The 20,697-nt window shown below is 46.3% G+C and overlaps 1 protein-coding gene across 1 annotated transcript in view; it reads right to left on the bottom strand.

Moving 5' to 3' along the window:
- Positions 1-9,028: 9,028 nt before the first annotated feature.
- LOC308280201 (FERM and PDZ domain-containing protein 4-like) overlaps positions 9,029-20,697 on the bottom strand; it is a gene marked incomplete at both ends in the record, with an annotated part of 153,584 nt that continues 141,915 nt past the window's right edge. Inside the window, 6 exons of the mRNA XM_080720464.1 lie at positions 9,029-11,178; positions 12,854-14,095; positions 16,154-16,324; positions 17,250-17,422; positions 18,096-18,416; positions 18,837-19,302. Coding sequence (XP_080576590.1) covers positions 9,029-11,178; positions 12,854-14,095; positions 16,154-16,324; positions 17,250-17,422; positions 18,096-18,416; positions 18,837-19,302 — 4,523 coding nt within the window. The remainder of the gene's footprint in view (positions 11,179-12,853; positions 14,096-16,153; positions 16,325-17,249; positions 17,423-18,095; positions 18,417-18,836; positions 19,303-20,697) is intronic.

The following is a 20,697-nucleotide window of genomic DNA, read 5'->3' as shown; positions in this document are numbered from 1 at the left end:
TACACCAATCCTCTGTGCCAAAAAATTGCCGATCTACAAGCTCACAACGCCTCGCAGCGTGTAGATCGGCAATTTGTTGGCGAATGTTCCACTAGAAGATGGATGCTAGGGTTCCAGTGATAAATGTAAAAAACATGATCCTATCACACAACGATTTGTTGGCCCCCCTGTAGTAACTCTGAGGACCCCCTAGGTGTCCCGGACCCCCTGTTGAAGACCTCTGCTCTATACTTTTGAAAGAAGCGGGGGAAAAAACAATGAAAACAGTGACTCACTTTGAACGCCAGCAGGTGAGGGTAAGCCTTCCGGTAACAGTGGGCGTCTCTGTTGGAGCAGAAGCGCGAGTACGGTATGGATCTGTAGACGATGGTCTTCCTCAGCTGCAGGTCCTCCTGGAGATACTTCAGGTCTGAGGTGAGGATCCTGGGCTCCTGGGTCTGGGGACGCAAACCGTACACATGGATTGACCCTTTTAGGCCTAGAATTATTTAACGCTTTAACCAGTGAAAAATAGCAGATATACAAGCTCACAGCGCGGCACCGAGTGCCGCGCTGCGAGCTTGTAGATCTGCTATTTTTGTCAAAGCAAACATTTGTAACTAAGATTTCGCTCCTGGGTGGTCCCTGGAACTAGATATTTTGAGATGCGGGTCTGTGGCCAAATACATATCATTCTGGGGATCCTTCACATGAAAAGGTTTGAGAACCACTGACATAGTAGTCTCTCAAGAACAGACTAACTGAGCTCCAGTTAAGTAGCTTTTCTTTGACGATGGCTGGCCAGATTGCTGACATAGAAACACAGGTTTTTAAAAAAAAAACCTTAGAAGGATTCAAAAGACACTTATAGAATTGGGTCAAAAATCTAATTTTCACGATTTTTCAAAAATAGCAGATCTACAAGCTCGCAGCGCGCTGTGAGCTTGTATATCTGCTATTTTTCAATAGTTAAAGCATAAAATAATGATACTCAATAATGTGTAACCGCAGATCTACAAGCTCGCAGCGCGGCACCGCTTGTATATCTGCTATTTTTCAATAGTTAAAGCATAAAATAATGATACTCAATAATGTGTACCCGTTCTAAATGGGTAACTGTCAAGGAAAGGACCCCTAGAATAATTATGTATTTGACAGCGGACCCTCATCTCAATGTGTACGGTTGATTTCCATGAAACAAAGACTTGACAGATACAAAGAGGATAATCCAAGCTTTCCGTACAGCTGCAATATTGGGAGAGTTTTGGTTTGAATGAATGGTTGGTATTGCAACTCTAAATGCCAGATAGGCGTTATAGCATCTCTGAGTTGCTTGCGGCTGCAGAGCTCCCACACCCAGCCACAGCTCTGCCGTTAACACAGCAGGCTTGTGTGACAGCAGATTGTGCCAATACACTGATAAGACCGTCTCTGTGTGTGTTCGTAGCTCTTGAGGTGAGGCTTTTTAAACACTTAAACGTCGCACATGGATCAGTGCTTCCAAATGTGTTTTTCTTTTCTTTTTTTTTTATGTCAATGGCCCCCGAATTGATATGTATTTGGCCACGGATGCAGCCAATCTACAAGCACTGCGAGGCGTTGTGTGCTTGTAGATCTGCTGTTTTCACTAGTTTAGTACATTTTATAGAAGATAAATACTAAACAAACGGTTTTGGACATACAAGGTTTCCACCCGACAACGACGATATGCAATAAATATAAGGTGCTGGGAGTGGAAAATTATAATGTAGGGGTGCCTCGGATTAAAAAAATATTTATAGGCGTGCCCTGAGACAAAAAAAATTGGGAACCCCTGTACTATACACTAACAACCATTACCTGCTCCACCAGGATGAGGGACCTGATGATCTGAACCAGCTGCTGTTGGGACAGGGGCGTCTGGTGGCTCTGGTCCATCTTGTCGCAGCGCTCCGCCGTCCTCCTCACGCTCCACACGCCGCCCAGGGACGAGTCCACTGCACAACACATTAATCATATAAATGAATACATGAATAGTGAAGAATGGCCAAACAAAGGCTAAGTGGTCACCAATACCCCTGATTCTATGGCAGATAGTCCATGAAGTATTTAGCCCATTTAGAACGGGTGCAACATTATTGTGTATCATTATTTTATGCTTTAACTATTGAAAAAGAGCAGATATACAAGCTCACAGCGCGGCACCGAGTGCCGCGCTGCGAGCTTGTAGATCTGCTATTTTTGAAAAATCTTTAAAATTAGAATTTTGACCTGATTCTAGAAGTGTCTTTTGAATCCTCTAAGATTTTTTGAAAAACCTATGTTTCGATGTCAGCAATCTGGCCGGCCGGCGTCAAAGAAAAGGTCCTTTTCACTTAAATGGAGCTCAGTTAGTCTGTTCTTGAGAGACTACTATGTCAGTGGTTCTCAAACCTTTTCACGTGAAGGACCCCCAAAATGATATGTATTTGGCCACGGACCCACATCTCGCAATATTTAGTTCCAGGGACCCCCCAGAAGCAAAATCTGAGTTACAAACGTTCGCTTTGAAAATACATACATTCAAAGATTTGCACACATTTTCACGACTTTTTCAAAAATAGCAGATCTACAAGCTCGCAGCGCGGCACTCGCTGTGAGCTTGTATATCTGCTATTTTTCACTGGTTAAAGCATTCAATAATTCTAGGCCTAAATCATATAAATGAATACATAAACAAAGGCTAAGTGGTCACCAAGACCCCTGATTCTATGTCAGATAGTCCATGAAGTATTTAACAAAGCTGTCATTTTTTGTTCATTGAGGGCTGCGTCAGCAGAATGTAAAGTGTTGGGTTTTTCACACTTTGACACTTACGCGACTGTCCACGCCTCGACGTTATAGCTGCACTTCTGCCTCTCTGGGCCAGAGGCGACGGGGCCAAGCGAGCGCTGAGAATCTCCAAGTACGACCTTCTCATCCGGGCTGGAAAAAACAAACAACACCACCACCACGCATAATGTGAGAATAAAACTGATTTGAAAAAGCTGGTACTTTGTCAAGCTGGACAACGTTGCACAGTGTCATATATATATTGTTACTCTCTGGCAAAAAACATCTCCATATTCAAACTTTTTTTGATATGCCCTACTTGATCATACTACAGCGCGCCACACGCATCGAAAGTGGCAGATCTGCAAGCTCAAAACATGGCACAAAGCGACATGCTTTTGAGCTTGTAGATCTGCTACTTTTCCTATTTTTTCATGTATATTGTATATCCTTATAAAAAACATTGAGAAGACATTTAGTCTGGAATCCGGGTGGTGAGGGACTACCACTGAAATGTTTAATTGAAACAAATGTTTACAATAATCTGTTCAAACTAGCTTAAGTGCCCCATGTACATAACAATAACATCTTTGAACTGATATAACTAGTGGAGAGGGGAGCAATATTGTTATTATCACAGAACAGATCTAACAAGTTATCAGTCCTTTTTTAGGAAAAGCAACACCTAATAGTAGATGTATGATTTATAGACTATTAGCAGAGCTACAGTTAAGCTCAGCTCTCCTATTTTCTGTGTTAATTCAATTTTGTATTTCTTTTTTTCAGTGGTGTAAAGTAACTATGTGTATTTACTTAAGTACTGTCTGTGAGCGTGAGGTATTTATACTTTACTTCAGTATTTCCAATTTCCAATACTTTCACTACTACTACTCCACTACAGTACAAAAATATTGCACTTTTACTCCACCACATTTATTTGAAAACTTTACTTACCATAGTTACTTGTAGATTTTGATTATCATCACAAAACATAAGTCTACATTAAAAGCACTTCAGCCATTGTTGGCCATTAGAGGAGTAATTTTACTTTTGGTACTTTAAGAACATCTTGATGCCAATACCTTTGTACCTTTACTCCAGTAAATTTCGATTCCTGGACTTTTACTAATTCTACATTGCAGTATTGATACTGTTACTTAAATAAAACATTTGAGTACTTTTTCCCACCACTGTTATTATTATTATTAAGATTTATTTATGTTTTAACAACCACAAAGGTTAGCAGGTCCACTCTTCTTCAAACTTACCCGCAATTTTGGGCTGAGGAGGAGGGATCTCCACCAAGGCACGTCTCGGCTGGCACACAGTTGCCATCATTTGTAAGCCAGCCAAAGCCCAAAGTGGCACAGAATGAATGATCTGCTCCAAAAAGATCCACGTGAAGCTACTACCGTTAGCTTAACGCCTCACCTCAACCCCCACCAGACCAGACCCAGGGCTGCGAACAATTAAAAAGTCTCCCCGGATGCTAATTAGCTTTAGGCTAAAGTAAAGTTCACTCGCTCTGCTTTTTTTTTTTTTTGCTGCTGTGTTGCACTGATCGCGCTCTAATATGTCAATAAACAACAGAAACGGCGAAGTAGATCGGCCTAAACTAACGCAAAGTGAAATAATAAATAAATATCCCGTGTTAATAAATATAAATAATGCTACTAATTACACAGAAACAGAGGTAGAGTCTAAAGTTGTTGTGTTCCCTCTCACAGCGCGGACTAAACTGAACTATTTAACATACATACAATGAAATGTGTGCTGGTGGATGGAGCGCGCGACGCGCTGGTTGCCGCGCGGGCGTGGCCTAGAGCGCTCCCGGCCCTGCCATTGGCGGACGTGCGGCGACGCGTCAGGCGAGGGCGCCCAGTATGCAAATCTCACGCCGGATCTGCTCCAAAGGTGGAGATCCGGTCAAGAGCGGATGTTGTGAGTGCAAATGACTGGATACAGTCGGATACAGTTAGGCGGGGCTCTACAGACCAGAGGGGTTCCCAAACTTTTTGGAGCTGTGTGAAACACAGGCTCCCTATGGGGCTTTTAAGCCGTGACATCATTTTGTAGGCAGAGGAGAACTCTGCCCCCAGAGCATTTTATGTCCCTCGCTATTTCAACAGATCAGAGACAAAAAAAACGACTAAAGTATAATTCTAACAATTTCCTTTCAACAACAAAGAGAAGAAAAATGTGTAAATAGTAAAAATAGTAAAAAGATTCACGGAAATTGGGGGCAGAAATTCTCCTCTGCCTACAAAATGATGTCATACTTAACAGCCCCATACGTGGCTGTGTGGGTCTGTGTGTGTGTGTGTCTGTCTGTCTGTCTGTCTGTCTGTGTGTATGTAGCCTGAACTTCCTAAACTTCGGCACGCCACTAGTCCCACAGTTTTGCCACCACACACTCGCGCCATATGTCAAATCGACCGGCTTACTCGGGAACCGTGGGCTATTACTTTTCTAAGAGAAAGGTTCTATAGTTTAATTGATATTAATTTATTAGTGAATTAATTTTCCCCATTGACTTATAATGGGAATCGCAAAAACTCACATTCAATTATTTGTCTCTCGCAAACCATAGGGGCTAGAGTTTCAAGACTTGGAGAGGAGGTTCATAATGATTTCAAGGATTAAATAAAAAAATAATTGTGTCATTTGGCCGCATGGTGGCGCCATAACACCCCACTTTACGTTTTGGCCTGTAACTCTTGAACCGTAGGTCGGAAAATTAAAAATATTTTTTCCCTGGATTCCTTGGGCCATGACGCATCTCCCCATATAGGCCACGCCCATTTGCGCCATGATAGATTTTCCGCCATCTTGAATTTTCTCCAAAACACACTTTTTGCTCCTTTTCCTACATATTTTCTTCAAATGTCACAAAAATCGGTACACATGATCCACACACACACACACACACACACACACACACACACACACACACACACACACACACACACACACACACACAGCTCCACTTCACACGGGTGTGATTTTTTTGGCTCAGGGCACCCTTATAAATATTATTTTCATCCGAGGCACCCCTATAGTCTAGTAAATCTAGGAGAAAAAAAATACACTCAGGTTGGACAAAATTATATGATTTAGTTTTTGACTGGAAATTAGGTGTACTAGCCAGGATAAAAGATCTACCCTGATCTGCTCATGGCAAATACCCACAGCGGCCAAATCAAGTTGGGCTCCCATCAACTGTCTATACAGGAGGAATATACCCAGAAAAAAAAATCTGCTTTAAGTAGGATGTGAGGGGTAGCTAGGGGTTTGTCATGATGCTGAATCCATTGCAAGCATTTGTTTTGCACAAAAAACATTCCTTGGGCTAAAAATAGCCCCAGAAAACGATGGTTTAGTGACGAAAAGTGATGAGTCATAAACTTTTGTGGGCGTTTTCTGGGGCCAATGAATGTTTTTTGCTATCCACAAAGCCAAAAATACTAACTTGTGTACTGACCAATTCAGGCTTTTGCAAATCCCGCCCCATTCTGCCCTGTTACTATGCTGGGACATTAACCCTGGGCAGATTGTTTTTATAGTGGCAGTGAATGGGATTTTTTTTTTTTTCATAGCCTCATTATTGCAATTTAAAGTATCAAAGGAAAAACATCTAGGTGATATTAATAAAAAGGGAAGACAAAGGTACAGTAGTTACATTGCAAAACAGGGGGTTTCCCCAAAAATATATGTTTTAATTTGTTTAATCCCAGTGGGACAGAATCACAATTGCAGATTCTTTTATAGTGGAAGTGGATGGGATTTTTTTTCTCGTCATAGCCTCATTACAGCTATATAAAGTACCAAAAAAAAACACATCTACGTGATATTAATAAAAAGGGAAGAAAAAGGTACAGTAATTACATAGTAAAACAGTAATTTTCCCCCGAAAATATATGTTTTAATTAGTTTAATCCTCTGGATCAGAGAGAGAATAGAAATAGAAAAAGAAAGCGCATTGCATCTTGGGTAGGAAGAGGAGAACTATAATCTGTTCTCCTCACATAATAGGCTGGCTTTTCGTAATTCTGCCCATTTAAAATATATGTACCCAATCGTAACTAGTTAGACCATTGATAAGGTCCATGTGAACTAGTTTGTTGAAGCTTATTCATTATGGTGAGCGAGATCGCCCCCTACTGCCGCGGCCGTACTGGACGAAGGTCGTGCTCCGCACTGCGGACAGTTGCTGAAAGCCTGAAACAACATTCTCCACTGCACAAACTCCACCCCCGATAGCAAAAAGTGAATGGTTTTTTCTGGTTGGCCAGTCAAGGAGTCTCAGGGACCAATCAGAAGGCTGACAAACGGTGAATTAGGCCTACTGTTGTTGTTGTTGTTGTTGTTGTTGTTGTGTGTTACAATCAGCATCATGTGACACAAAGAAGATATGAAAGAGACATCTTTTTATCAAGTGTTTTAATAGGCTCGAGGAGTTGTGGAAGAAAAAAACAAGGACGTTGATTCTTGATTTAAATGCATCCTGATAAATCAGGGGAAAAAGAAAAATCTCTGTTGCTTGAATGATGTATTATTCTGCACCATGTTTAATTTAGACAAGTGACGTGTCGAATAATTAAAGATGGGGTGCCATGACTTTACTGTTTGTATGAAGCCAAATGGGCTGAGTTTATATTAACTCAGTGTTTTTCGATCGGGGCTTTTGACTCCGAGGCATTCAGCTTTCTGGAAGTAACCAAAAATACACAGGGAAGACAAATTTGCCAATTATAACCACAGCTGGCGGTCGTTAACTCCATAGACAGAAAAAGTAGAAAACTATGGCACCACCTCTTTAATAATTCAAGCACACAAATTATTGCAAAAATGAAAACGAAAAAAGTAAAAATGTATGTAATCATAACACAGTGCTAAAACACTGATGGACTTTAAAGAATACAAATATGTGTCCACCACCAGTGTGTCAAGTTGCGTTTATGTTTTTTGGAAAATATTTCAAAAGAATGTACACATTACAGTGACAGTGTTAAGCGCTACTAGTTCCAGTGCAATATTAAGTGTCCCTGTGTTCCCCTCTTTCTACCACAAACGGCGTTGTAATACAATAGGATATGAGGTCGCTTCGAATCCAAAACAGTAATACTGAGATACAATTTAGCTTATAATAAAGAAAAAAAACTTGGATTGACAAGGGAACACATTTTGTGATTTTCTTTTGTTGTCTTTTCTCATCACTGAAACAGACTCCAGTACAACCCTGTCCATATATATACTGTATACACGCACGCACGCACACACGCACACACACGCGCACGCACGCACGCACGCACGCACGCACGCACACACACACACACACACACACACACACACACACACACACGCGCACACACACACACACACACACACACACACACACACTGCATGTCCTATAATAAATTAAGTCATATCGTATAATACTCTTCTCTTTCTCTTTCTACAGCAAACAATAGATTCATATTGTATTATAGTTATGTACATTTTACACATTAAATAAGCTATGTTATGCACAGGTCAAAAGGGCTATCTATCTAGGGTATATATTACAAAGGTAGGTTAACAGTATGGCTTTGCAAATTACATCATCTGCATCAGAAACAGCAAGAACCGTCAGTTAAGATTGCCTTTCAACTATTTACTCAGAAGCCTGAGCGTTTGGAGCATAACTTCTTAATGATTTGCATGTTTGAAGAGTCCGACCACAGCAAGTATGCCATTTTGTTTACTTTGATATCGAAAGAGTCCTTGGATAAGACAAATCTGATGCTTATAAGTCAGAATCTACTGTAAAATAGAACACCAGTAATCAAAGATTTGATTTGTGATTTATTTTGCCTGCCTGCATAAGATACACCAGAAAGCATAATGGCTGGCCCTGATTTATACTTTGCGTGTCTGTATATCGCGCACCGAAAATAGTCAATCTAAAAGCTCACAAAGCACTGCGCTTGATATGCGCCATGAGCTTGTAGATCGGGCCAATTCCGGTGCGCGACACTAATGCGAGACCAATCATAAATCAGGCTTAACCACTTAAACCCCTAGCATCCGTATTGTGGGGAAAGCTTTCGCCGAAAATAGCCGATCGACAAGCTCACTGACAACCTGGTAGATCGGCTCTTTTTAGGGAACACTTCCCCGCACAATAACGGAAAACAGAAAAGACACTAGCATAGAGCCCTGAGGGTGGGACTCCGGTCAACCATAATAGGGGTTTAAGTGGTCTTAAGGGATTAGCTTATTACTTGCTGAGCAGCGTTTTAAGGGAGCGCGTGAGAGCGTTAGCGATGGCCGACATGGTGCTCGAGTGGCGGACGAGGGCCTTGACGCTGTGCTCCCCCGGCGCCCCGACGGTCGCCGCCTCCGCCGCCCGGAGCAGGCAGATGTAGTTCATGACGACCTCGTCCACCTTGGCCACCACCTCCCGCTGCTGGTGAGCGGCGGCGGCCCCGAGGCCCCTGACCAGACACATGCACGCCTCGCAGAGGCAGCACAGCACCTGGAAGCTGCAGGTGACGGCCATCAGCATCTCCTCGGGACTGCCGTGGGCCTGCGCCGTCCTCCGGCAGGCCCTGCCCAGCTCCTTCGACTCGACCGAGAGCAGCTGCTTGTAGTGCGGCAGGTCCTGGACGGGGGGCATCTGGGGCGTCATGCCGCTGGCGCGGTCCCCCGCCCCCCGGCCCACGCTCGAGCGCACCAGCGCGATGAGCTCGCTGGCGTCGCGGCGGACCTCGGCGAAGCCGGCGGGGAACGCGTACATGCGGTCCTTGAGCGCGTTGACGCGCGCCAGCCGGTCGGCGAAGCTCATGTTGTTCAGGGCGTCGCCGCAGAGCGGGTCGCCGCCGCCGCCGGCGCTCGTGTCCAACGGTGCGCCGCCACAGAACGGAACCATCGGCGTCACTCCGCCTGGGAGGTTGAAGCCGTTCCCGCCGCGGTTGCTCCCGGACCTCTCCCATTCGATTTCGTCCTCCTCCCCCTCGCTCTTCCTCTTGAAGAAGCAGTAGCTGAACGGCCCGTTGCAGCGCCAAGGGCTGGTGTCCAGCTTCTGGGAGCCCTTCACGTGCTTGCCGTCTTTCTGCAAAGGGAACGCCACGGACGCCCTTCTGCCGGTGGACCAGCAGGTGGTCTGGGAGGAGACCGAGCCCTGGGAGTAGCTCTTGGAGAGCCTCTTCCTCGCCGTCCTCCGCTGGACTTTGGTCTCTCCGTGTTGGTGCGGGGACGCCAGCAAGGGCTGCTGGCTCCGGCTCCGGCAGGGTTTGTCAAACAGCGCCTCGGCGCTGCCGGAACCCGCGATCACGTTGCTGCAGCTGCGCCTGAGCTCCCGGCCCCGCTGGAGACTGTTGTTGTGGGGGCCTGTTTGCTGCTGCGGGGCCGGGGCGAGCGTCTGAGCGACGTGGTTCTGGTTCCTCCAGTGGTACTGGATGGAATCCTGCTTGGGCAAGGTGCTCGCTTTGCCACAGCCGACGTTGGCTTGCATCGGCACGGCCAAGGAACAAGGCGGCGAGGGAGGTGGTGGCGGAGCGGGAACGTGGAGGTTTCGGGTGGGTGACGTGATGCAAGACGAAGATACTGACGCAGTGGACGCCTGGCGGCTGAAAGCGGAGGGTTGAGCTCCACATCCTAGCGAAACGGGGCACAGCTCTGTCCGCGGGACAGTCAAATTGGGGGCAGCGGCGAAGCACAAATCGTTAGGTAGCGGGTGAGACTGCTTTGTCCTCGGGTTCGACTTCATCCAGTCCTCCGAGCAGCCACTCGGCTGGCTCCTGGACCTCGGCGGCGGGCGTTCGGCGGGGCCGCCGTCCCCGCGGTTCCTGCCGGGAGCGAAACCCACTTCCTGGTTGCCGCCGCCGCCGCCCTCCCTCTTGCGCAGCGACAGGAACCGCTCGGGGCCCGCGGCGGCGCCGCGCTCAAGATCGCCCTCCAGACCGGAGAAGGAGCTCCTCCGCTCGATGCCGGCCGCCCACGCCTCCGGAGCTTCGGCGGGCCGCGGAACGTGCGAGTCGTGACTCCTCCTGAGCTTGGCGGGGAGGGTGGCCGAGTGGTACGGATGTTGGCCTCTGTTCACCGCCGCCTGCGGGGCGGCCGCGGTGCCGCCGATCGGACCGGGGCCGAGGAAATGGGACGGCGGCGCAGAAGACGGCGTGCAGGTGCAACGGGCGACGGTGTTCCCCCTGTTCTTCACCATCTCCGCCAGCTGGGCGTTGCTGGTGACGTAGCATCGGCCGTCCTTTTTGGCCGCCCCGCCCCGGCCTTTCCCTTGGTGCATCCTGCTGACCGTCAGGTAGTTGACGAGCTGCCGGTACGCCTCGCCCTCCTTCTGGTTCAGCTCCCTCAGACCGCAAACCGGTTGCTTGGCGTGGGGCTCGCCGTGCTGCTTTCTGCTGGCGGCACCTGCAGCAGTGAGTGGAAAAAGCACTCAAATGTTTTACTTAACCCATTTAGGCCTAGAATTATTGAATGCTTTAACCAGTGAAAAATATCAGATATACAAGCTCACAGCGAGCTGCGAGCTTGTAGATCTGCTATTTTTGAAAAGTTCGTAAGAATGTGTGCAAATCTTTGAATATATGTATTTTCAAAGCGAACGTTTGTAACTCAAATTTTGCTTCTGGGGGGTCCCTGGAAATTTTGAGATGCGGGTCCGTGGCCAAATAAATATCATTTTGGGGGTCCTTCACATGAAAATGTTTGAGAACCGCTGACATGGTAGTCTCTCAAGAACAGACTAACTGAGCTCCAGTTAAGTGAAAAGGACCTTTTCTTTGACAATGGCTGGCCAGATTGCTGAAATAGAAACACAGTTTTTTCAAAAAACCTTAGACGGATTCAAAAGACACTTATAGAACCGGGTCAAAATTCTAATTTTCACGATTTTTCAAAAATAGCAGATCTACAAGCTCGCAGCGCGCTGTGAGCTTGTAGATCTGCTATTTTTCAATAGTTAAAGCATAAAATAATGATACACAATAATGTGTACCCGTTCTATTAGGCCTGAACGCAAATCTGTGTCACTTTAGATTTGAACCACTTTAGCCATTATTCCTTTGCTTTAACTATTAAAAAATAGCAGATATACAAGCTCGCAGCCCGGCACCGAGCTTGTAGATCTGCTATTTCTTTTAAACCGTGAACATTTGTGCAAAGTATAATCATAATACTGACTATTATGATGTAGGGGGGGATCACAGCCCAATGTCTTTAAGTAAAAGTAATTAAGTATCAATACTGCAATGTAGAAATGCTCTGTTACAAGTCAATGTCTGTGATTAGAAATTTACATGAGTAAAAGTAAAAAGTGTTGGTATCAAATGTACCAAAAGTAGAGAGTAGGCCTACTTATTATGCAGAATGTCCAATTTCAAGTTTTCAAGTGTATAACATCTTTTGAAAATAGCAGATCTACAAGCTCACAATGTGTCACGTTGCGACACATTGTGAGCTTGTAGATCGGCTATTTTCAAATAGCCAAAAATGTATATAGGGCTGAAGTGTTTAATGTACGTTTTGTAATAATAACCAAAATCTACAAAGTAACTAGTTATTAAAGTTTTCAAATAATTGTGGTGGAGTAAAAGTTTAATATTTGCGTCTGAGATGTAGTGGAGTAGAAGTAAGTAAGTACTGAAAATTGGAAATACTACAGTAAAAGTAAAACATTAGCCTGTTTGTGCTCCGTTCGGCGATTTATTTTCTCTCTCCGCACTACAGTCTGGGGGGGAATCACTATTCTCGTATTTCAGGGAGAAGTTGTGACGTAGGCATCGTCGTTGCTGATTGGATGTTGTTCCAAAGAATCAGAGTAGGGTTAAGGTAGCTACGTCATCAACTAGCCAATACAGACTGGTGTATTACACACTACAGACCAATCGGAAGCCGCGGTTGGACTCCACCGAGTTCTATGTCCCACCTCCCCTTGAAGATAGGCTCCTTTCCAGACTGTGATGCGTAGAGACAATACAAAATGTGGAAAGGAAGGGAACAGGCTGGAAACCAGGCTAGTAAAACATACCTAAAACATTTAAGTCAATGCTTGAGTAGATGTGCTCAGTTACATTACACCACTGACCTGCAGCTTCTCGGTGCGCGGACGGCGCGTGTGTGGCGGGCGAGGGCCGGCTCGCCTCGGCCCCCGCGGCCGCCGGTGCGTGAATGTTGGGCAGCATCTTCCGCAGGAGCGCCGGGTCGGCGTGCGGGTGGAGGTCTTTGCCGTGAGCGCTTTGGCCCGAGCCGTCATGCGTGCCTCCGTCGCAGGCGTGCACTCGCAGCAGCGAGGAGGAGGAGCCGGCCAGCGGGTGCCGCGGCGGGGCGCGGCGGAGCTTGGAGTCGAGCGTGGCGGAGCAGAGCGGCGACCCGCCGTTCACGCTGCCACCGCCGCCGTCCATCGACGAGCACAGGGAGCTCTGCAGCGAGCCGTGGGCCTCCAAGTTGGAGATCCTCTTGGCGAGGTGGTACTCGCACAGCCGCGACACGCTCTGCTGTCTCGACGCGGGCGGGCGGTCGCTTTGCTGCGCGTCCGGCGACCCCTCCGAACGGGCTTCCTTGGCCGGGGAGAGAAGGGACACCGCCGACAGGTGCTCGTCCTGCACGACCACGGGCGGCGGCGCCCCGCCGTCCTCCGCGACGTCCCCCGACTCGCCGACCTCCGAAAGGTGGTCCGAGGTGCAGGACGACGCGCGAGGTATACGGATGCGACCCCTGGGGAGGCTGTTCAGCCCGAGACCCTCAGCGATGGAATTCGCCGACGGCGCGCACCACCGCTGGCTCCTTTCCGCGAACGACACGCGCTGCTGCTCCGCATCGAGGAGGCGGCCGTCGCTCCCGCTCTCGCGGTGGCCTCCCCTCGTGCTGAAGGTGTTGTACTTCCCGTCGTGGTCGGATGACTTCCGGTGGTGCTTGCCTCCCGGCGTGGTCGAGTTGGGGCGCAGCTGCTGCACGGTGACAGACGTGGAAGTCCTTGCGGGCGGCCCCTGGCTCTCCGAGCGTGCGCCGCCGGCGCACTCCAGCAGGGGAGTGGTTCTCGGGGGCACCGCCGGCGGCTGGAGGTGGCGCGAGGAGGGACTCCGCGGCCTCTTCTGCACGGCACCGCCCCCTGCTGCTGCTCCCGAGCCGGGCGACACGGGGAACTCCGTCTTCTCCTCCAGCAGCGGCTGGTAGCCGTCCCTCGTGGCCACCAGGAGGCGCAGGTGGCCCTCGCCGAGCTTGTGAGCGGCGGCCAGCTGCTCTGAGATCTCCGTCATCTCCGAGGAGTTGGTCTCGTTGCCCGAGTCCGAGGAGGACTCAGGGCTGAAGCCTCGAGATATCGACACGCCTGTGGGAAAAGCGAGAAGAGAGAGGGAAATAAATGTCAGCGTTGTTGATAGGGCTGTCATGATTATGACATTTTACATGATGATTAGTTGTCTCAAATAATTGCGATTAATGGTTTAATTGTCTCAAATAATTGCGATTAATGGTTTAATTGTGTTTTTGTCAACGTGACATTGCGTGTCAGAGCAGTGGTGGAAAAAGTTGTTGCATTTTTTATTTAAAATAAAGGTATCAATCAGGGCAGGAATTTCAGGGAGGCCATGAAGGCCATGGCCGTCGTTGCCCCTCAGTTTGGCCTTTTGCCCCTCCAAAAAATGGCATGTCCAGAGGCCACAGTGGCCTTAATGCCCCAGCTGACTGTACTACTTTCTCCTCTGTCTCTGTCTTGTCAATATGTAGACAGCAGTGTCTTTCTTGTAATGTAGACACCAGTCTTGTTGAGTCCCCATTTTAAAACAAATCCAGTGTCTTTTGATTTGTGCAGGGCAGAGCATCAGATTGTAAATGCCCATTTATTTATTTCACAGCACCCTTAAATTCAATTAATTATTTCAATGGACTAAAATATTGTTTTATTGTATGGCCTTCCATTCCTGCATGTCATTTGGCCTTTGTGCCCTCAAAAGGTTTACAACCTCAAAGGCCAAGTGGCCTTGCCCCTAAAAAGATGAAATTCCAGGCCTGGTATCAATACTGCAATGTGGAAATACTCTGTTACAAGTAAAATTCCGAAATTAAAAATGTACAAAAGTACCAAAAGTAAAAGTACCCATAATACAGAATGTCCCATTTTAAGTTAAATGTATAGCCTACAAAATTACAAATCTTTTGAAAATAGCAGTGAGCTTGTTGATCGGCTATTTTGAAATGGCCGAAATCTATACTGTACTGTAGGTCGGAAGTTGTTATTTTAGGTTTTGTAATAATTATCCAGATCTACAAAGTAACAAGTAACTAAATGTAATGGAGTAAAAGTACAATATTTGGGTCCAAGATGTGGTGGAGTAGAAGTAAAAGTATTGGAAATTAGAAATGCTCAAGTAAAGTACAGATAATTCAAAAGTGTAGTTAAGTACAGTGCTTAAGTATTTTTACTGCTTAGGTGCGTGATCTACCTATGTTATTGTTTTTCTAGGTTGATATTCCTATGCATTTGTTGTATTGCTTATTATATTGATGTTGCAAGTCGCTTTGGATTAAAAGTGCATGCTAAATGCCTAAATTGTAAGTAAATGTACTTCAGGGTTCCCACCAGGGCAGGTCACTAAAATGACCAAATTCCAGGCCTGGTTCCCACACATTTTTACCAATTAATTTCCAAACCTTTTCCAAAACTTTTCCAGAATATTTAACCCAATTTTCAGGACTATGGGGCTGTTAAGTATGACATCATTTTGTAGGCAGAGGAGAATTTCTGCCCCCAGTTTCCGTGAATCTTTTTACTATTTTTACTATTTACACATTTTTCTTCTCTTTGTTGTTGAAAGGAAAGTGTTAGAATTATACTTTAGTTGTTATTTTTGTCTCGGATCTGTTGAAATAGCGAGGGACAGAAAATGCTCTGGAGGCAGAGTTCTCCTCTGCCTACAAAATGATGTCACGGCTTAAAAGCCCCATATAACAATAATTCAGCTCAATAACAAGTCGCTTACCCCTATGCACAATGCCCAAAGACAGGTAGTGTATATGCCAGTGGTTCTCAACCTTTTCAGGCTGTGACCCCCGAAATAATCATATTTTAACTGGGGACCCGGCAAGTTTCTATTGTGAAAATAGCAGATCTACATGCTCACAACGCCTCGCAACGCTATTTTAACAATTTCTGCCTCTAATATTTGACAATTTGGCCATGTTTAATTTGTCATTTCAGAGGTATTAACAAAACCAATAACCAAAGACATTGCATAGCAGGACCTTCCAGGACCCTTGATCAATTCCAAAACTTTTCCAGTACTGGAAAAATATTTTTCAAATTTCAAAATATTTCCAGGAATTTCATGACCGTGGGAACCCTGGTACTTAGTTACTTTACAGCACATGCGTCGGGAGCGAGACAGACCTGCACTGCTGGCGTGGTGCGACTGCGGGTGCGACTGCGGGTGCGGGTGCGGTCGCGGCGGCGGGGGCCTCTGTTCGGAGACGGACAGAGCCTCCAGGGCGTGAAGCGTGTTGACCACCGCGTTGTCCAGCCTCCTGTCTGCTGCTCCCCCTCCCTCTGCTCCTCCTCCTCCTGGGGCGATATGGGAAAATACAATATCATGATATTTTTCCAAGCGGTGTCACGATACACAATATGATTACGATTCTTTTTCATGGTTCTTTTTCAAGCTACTTAAAGGGGAAGACCACCCATTTTCAATATTGAAATATGTCATTAATATACCTTAGAGGAGTTGTCTGGAAATAGAAAAAAAAGTTCCCCCTCTTCTTGTGTTGCCTAGAACTGGAGGATTGATTTTGGGGTTTGTATTGTAAAGTACAATGTGTGATGTCATCAAAATGTACTTTACATTACAAACCCCAAAATCAATCCTCCAGTTCTAGGAAACACAGAAGGGGGGGGGGGGGACTTTTTTTTTCTATTTCCACACAACTCCTCTAATATATTAATGACACAGTTCAATATTGAAAATGGGTGGTCTTCCCCTTTAACAGTACAACAGTCAACCACCTACCAGTGGTCCTCAAAGTGGGGTCCAGGGACTGTCTGGTTTTGGGAGGTCTACATTCTAAATTGGTTAGCTAGTGAATGGTTATTTTTCAAGTTACTTAACAGTACAACAACCACCTACAAGGTAACAAAAACTAAAAGAAAAAGGAGATACAGACCATTTAGACCAGTGGTCCTCAAAGTGGGGTCCAGGGACTCTCTGGGTTCCTTTTGGGAGGTCTAAATTCTAAATTGACCCATACAAGTATATAACTCTGACAGTATACAAATGAAACCAAATGGACCTTCATTTGTATACTGTCAGAGTTAAGGAGAGACCTTGACACTGTAAAGTTTGAGAACTACTGATTTAGACCAAAATGCAGGTTTAAATGAATTCTGCAATGAATCTCTGTATTAACAATTCAAAAGGATTTTTTTATAAGGCTCCCTCGTTGTATCACGATATATATGAGATATTTATCACCATATCGCCCACCCTTACCTCCTCCTCCTGCCCCCCCGCTCCTCCCCTCCTCCACCTCATCTCCGTCCTCCTCGCCCGTCGGTACGGCGTCGATCAGCGACACGGGGATGTCGTCGTCGCCGCCGTCGCCCCGGGCGCCGAGCGGCCTGGCGTCAGGGGCCGCCGCCGCCGAGTCCTCGTCCGAGCTGTCCCTGTGAAGTCACGGTTGTTATAGTTAACTTGACTGAAGTAAAAATAACAAAAACAAGTTTCATTTTCAAAAAGTTTCGGCCTTCATCAGCGCTGCAGTCCCCGGAAGTGTCACATTTTATGGTGTCCGCAGGAAAGACAACTTCCCATGTCTGTGTAGATGTTCCAAACTTCAGATCAACTTATACCCCAAGTGCAGTCATAATGCAGATTCATACAGCTCAAAATTCATTATACACATCAGAGTTCTGGAATATATATAAGAGTTCTTTATAGCAAGAGTCTTCAACAGGGGTCCTCAGAGTTACTATAGGGGGTCCTCCAAATCTTTGTGTGGTAGAAACTTGTAGACACAAATAGCAGATCTACAAGCTCACAACGCCTCGCGTAAATCAGCTATTTTTGGCAAAGAGGTTTGGTGTAGAGGGGAAAAAGAGACAACTAATTACAGAGCGAAAGGTCAAGTTCATTAAGTATTGCCGGTTCAAGTGGTTAAATATCTGAAAACACAAATTGACGTGAATCCAAAATACACTGATGATTGGGCTGTCAAACAATGAAACTAAGGAATCTATGAAAAGGTTGTGGGGGTCCCTGCTTCATCTCTCTCTCAACTAAGGGGTCCTTAGCCTGAAAAAGACCCCTGCTTTATAGAATATAAAGGTGCATCCTTGCCTGAAGCCCTGTGGCGGTGCGGCGATGGCCAGGTTGAGGCTCTGCAGCAGAGCGTCCTCCTCGTCCTCGTCCACCGCGCCGCCGGCAGGGGAGTCGCCCTCGGGCGGCGGCAGCGCCGTCAGGTCGATGATGTCGTCCGTGGAGCCCGAGAGCGCCAGGAAGGCGCCGGCGACGTTCCCGTTCCCCTCTCGCGGTCCTCCTCCTCTCGGCGTCGCCGCCTCGTCCCCCACCGGCGTCCCCGCCCCTCCGGTGGAGTCCTCCTCGCACGAGGCGTCCTCGTCGTCCTCGGCCTCGTCCGTCATGTCGGCGTAGCACAGGTCCCTGGGGACGGGTAGGACCGCTTAAAGGCCTGTCCATGCTCTCTTAACTCTCTTTTTTTTAAGCGAATATTTGTAACTCAAATATTTGCTTCTGTGGGGTCCTGGATACATATTTCGAGATGGGGTCGGCCACCTAATACATATAATTCTAGGGGTCCTTGACAATAAAAACTTTGAGCACCAAAATAAAGAAACATACGTTTTTTTTTTTTTTTTTAGAAAACCATCTATTAGGATTTAGAAGACATTTTAAGTTATTTTTCGGGTCTTAAGCTGGTCAGGATTGACATAACTTGAGGTTGATTTCTTTATTTACGTGCTCCGAAATTCACTCCTACTGTATATTCGTCCGAAAAAACGCAGCAGTGTGCAACAACCTTTAAAGTGTCTAATCTAAATGTCATGATTGTGAAAACCCTACCTGAGCAGTGGCTCTTCGCCGCCCTCCACCCCGCCTATGTTGCTGTAGACGTGCGGCCGGCCGTTGCTGCCGCCGCTGTGGAAGTAGCCCGGCCTCCGCCCCTCGGCCGCGTCCGGGCTCTCCAGCAGCCCCTCGTAGGCCAGGCTCTTGGGGTGTCCCCCGGCGGCGGAGTTCAGGGGCGCGTCCCCCCCGCCGCCCCCGACGAAGATGAACGACACTTTGGCACTCCGGGGCGAATCCTGCGGCTTGTGTCTGGTGGCAGGGGGGACGGGAGGGGGCAGGGGGCTCCTCTTGTCCGCCGGGTCTCCGGCGTCGGGATCCTGGGAATCGGGGCGGTGGTACGACGGGGAGACGCAGTTCTCCCTTTGGCTGTTGTCGTCGGGGCGGTCCCTGGGGTAGGAGGGGTCTGCCTGGCTGGGGGACGTCTCCTCGCAGAAGCCCGGAGACGAGCTATATGGCCACTGGACTGAATGGAGCAGGACAACAAGGCTACATCAGCTTGTTGTTTCTCAAACTTTCACATTTCAAGGTCTCCCCTTAACTTTGACAGTGTACAAATGGAACTATTCTCCATAGGGTCAATATTAGACCCCTCTAAAGGAACCCACAGAATCCCTGGAATCCACTTTGAGAACCACTAAGCTATATGGGAATCTTAGGAGGACAACTTAGTCTTTGAAACAAGGGTTCATATTTTAGATTGTAATTGAGAAAAGTAAAGGTCAGTGTTAAAATGTTACTGCTTTCTATCATTTTAGCGATTTCAATGATTTCAATTTAAGTGGCTAAAAAATTATTTTTAGACACAATAAGCCCATTCTCAATCACCGCAATCTTTCATGGGTGGCAGATGGGGGCTAGTATGTGAATCTAAATAGTAATAAAGAAATCGGCTTATTGTGTCTAAAAAGACATAATTCCACTTGTACTCATGCCCCCAAGCACTGAAATCAAATCACTAAAATCACTAAAACGATAGAAAGCAGTAGATGAAAACATTTTAACACTCATCTTTTCTTTTCTCTAATTACAATCTAAAATATGAACCCTTGTTGTAAAAAAACAAACAAAGTTGTCCTTTAAGAGTTGTTTATGTTGTGTGGAGCTGCTGGGCAGAAACCTCTTATCTCCATATTCTAACTTTTTTTTTTTTCTTTTTATATATAAATTAATGCCCATCGTACTACAGCGTCACACTAAAGTACTTTTGATGCAACTGAATTTGAATCCTGAAGTAACAGTTTGGACATAGGAGGTTTCCATCCGACAGAGACGATAAATTACTTAGTATGGTTATTGATTGTACAGTGCAAAACTAAGCTAAACAGGACATTTTACTTATAGCTAAACAACATTGTGCTATTGCTTAAATATTTCAGTGATGAGTTACATATAGGACCTTTTCCATCAATATTGTTCTGCATGAATACTGTCTTACACACACGTGCAGCCATACACCCATATGCATGCCAGGCACACGCACACGCACACGTGCATGCACACTAGGGCATTCACGAATAGTGATTTTCAGTATTCGAATTATTCGACCTCAAAGTATTCGAATAGTCGAATATTGGACAGGACTGGCCAAACTGTCAAATATTAAGTAAGCAAGAGGCGAACATTTTGCGAGGCGTTGTGAGCATGTAGATCTGCTATTTTCACAATATTTATCTGCGGAACCGAGTCACATTAAATGTAATACCTACAATTCCAAGTGCTTGTCAGGGTGGGGGTCCCCAGTTCAAATATGTTTATTTTGGGTGTCACAGGCTAAAAGGTTTTGAGAACCATTGACAACTCATTCTTATGACTTCCAATCTAGCCAAGCTTTATAAACTGGTCTGATGAAGAGCCGTTA

This window comes from Nannobrachium achirus (assembly GCF_963921795.1).
Source record: "Nannobrachium achirus genome assembly, chromosome: 24".
Lineage (NCBI taxonomy): Eukaryota > Metazoa > Chordata > Actinopteri > Myctophiformes > Myctophidae > Nannobrachium > Nannobrachium achirus.
This window is presented reverse-complemented; position numbering and strand designations above follow the sequence as displayed.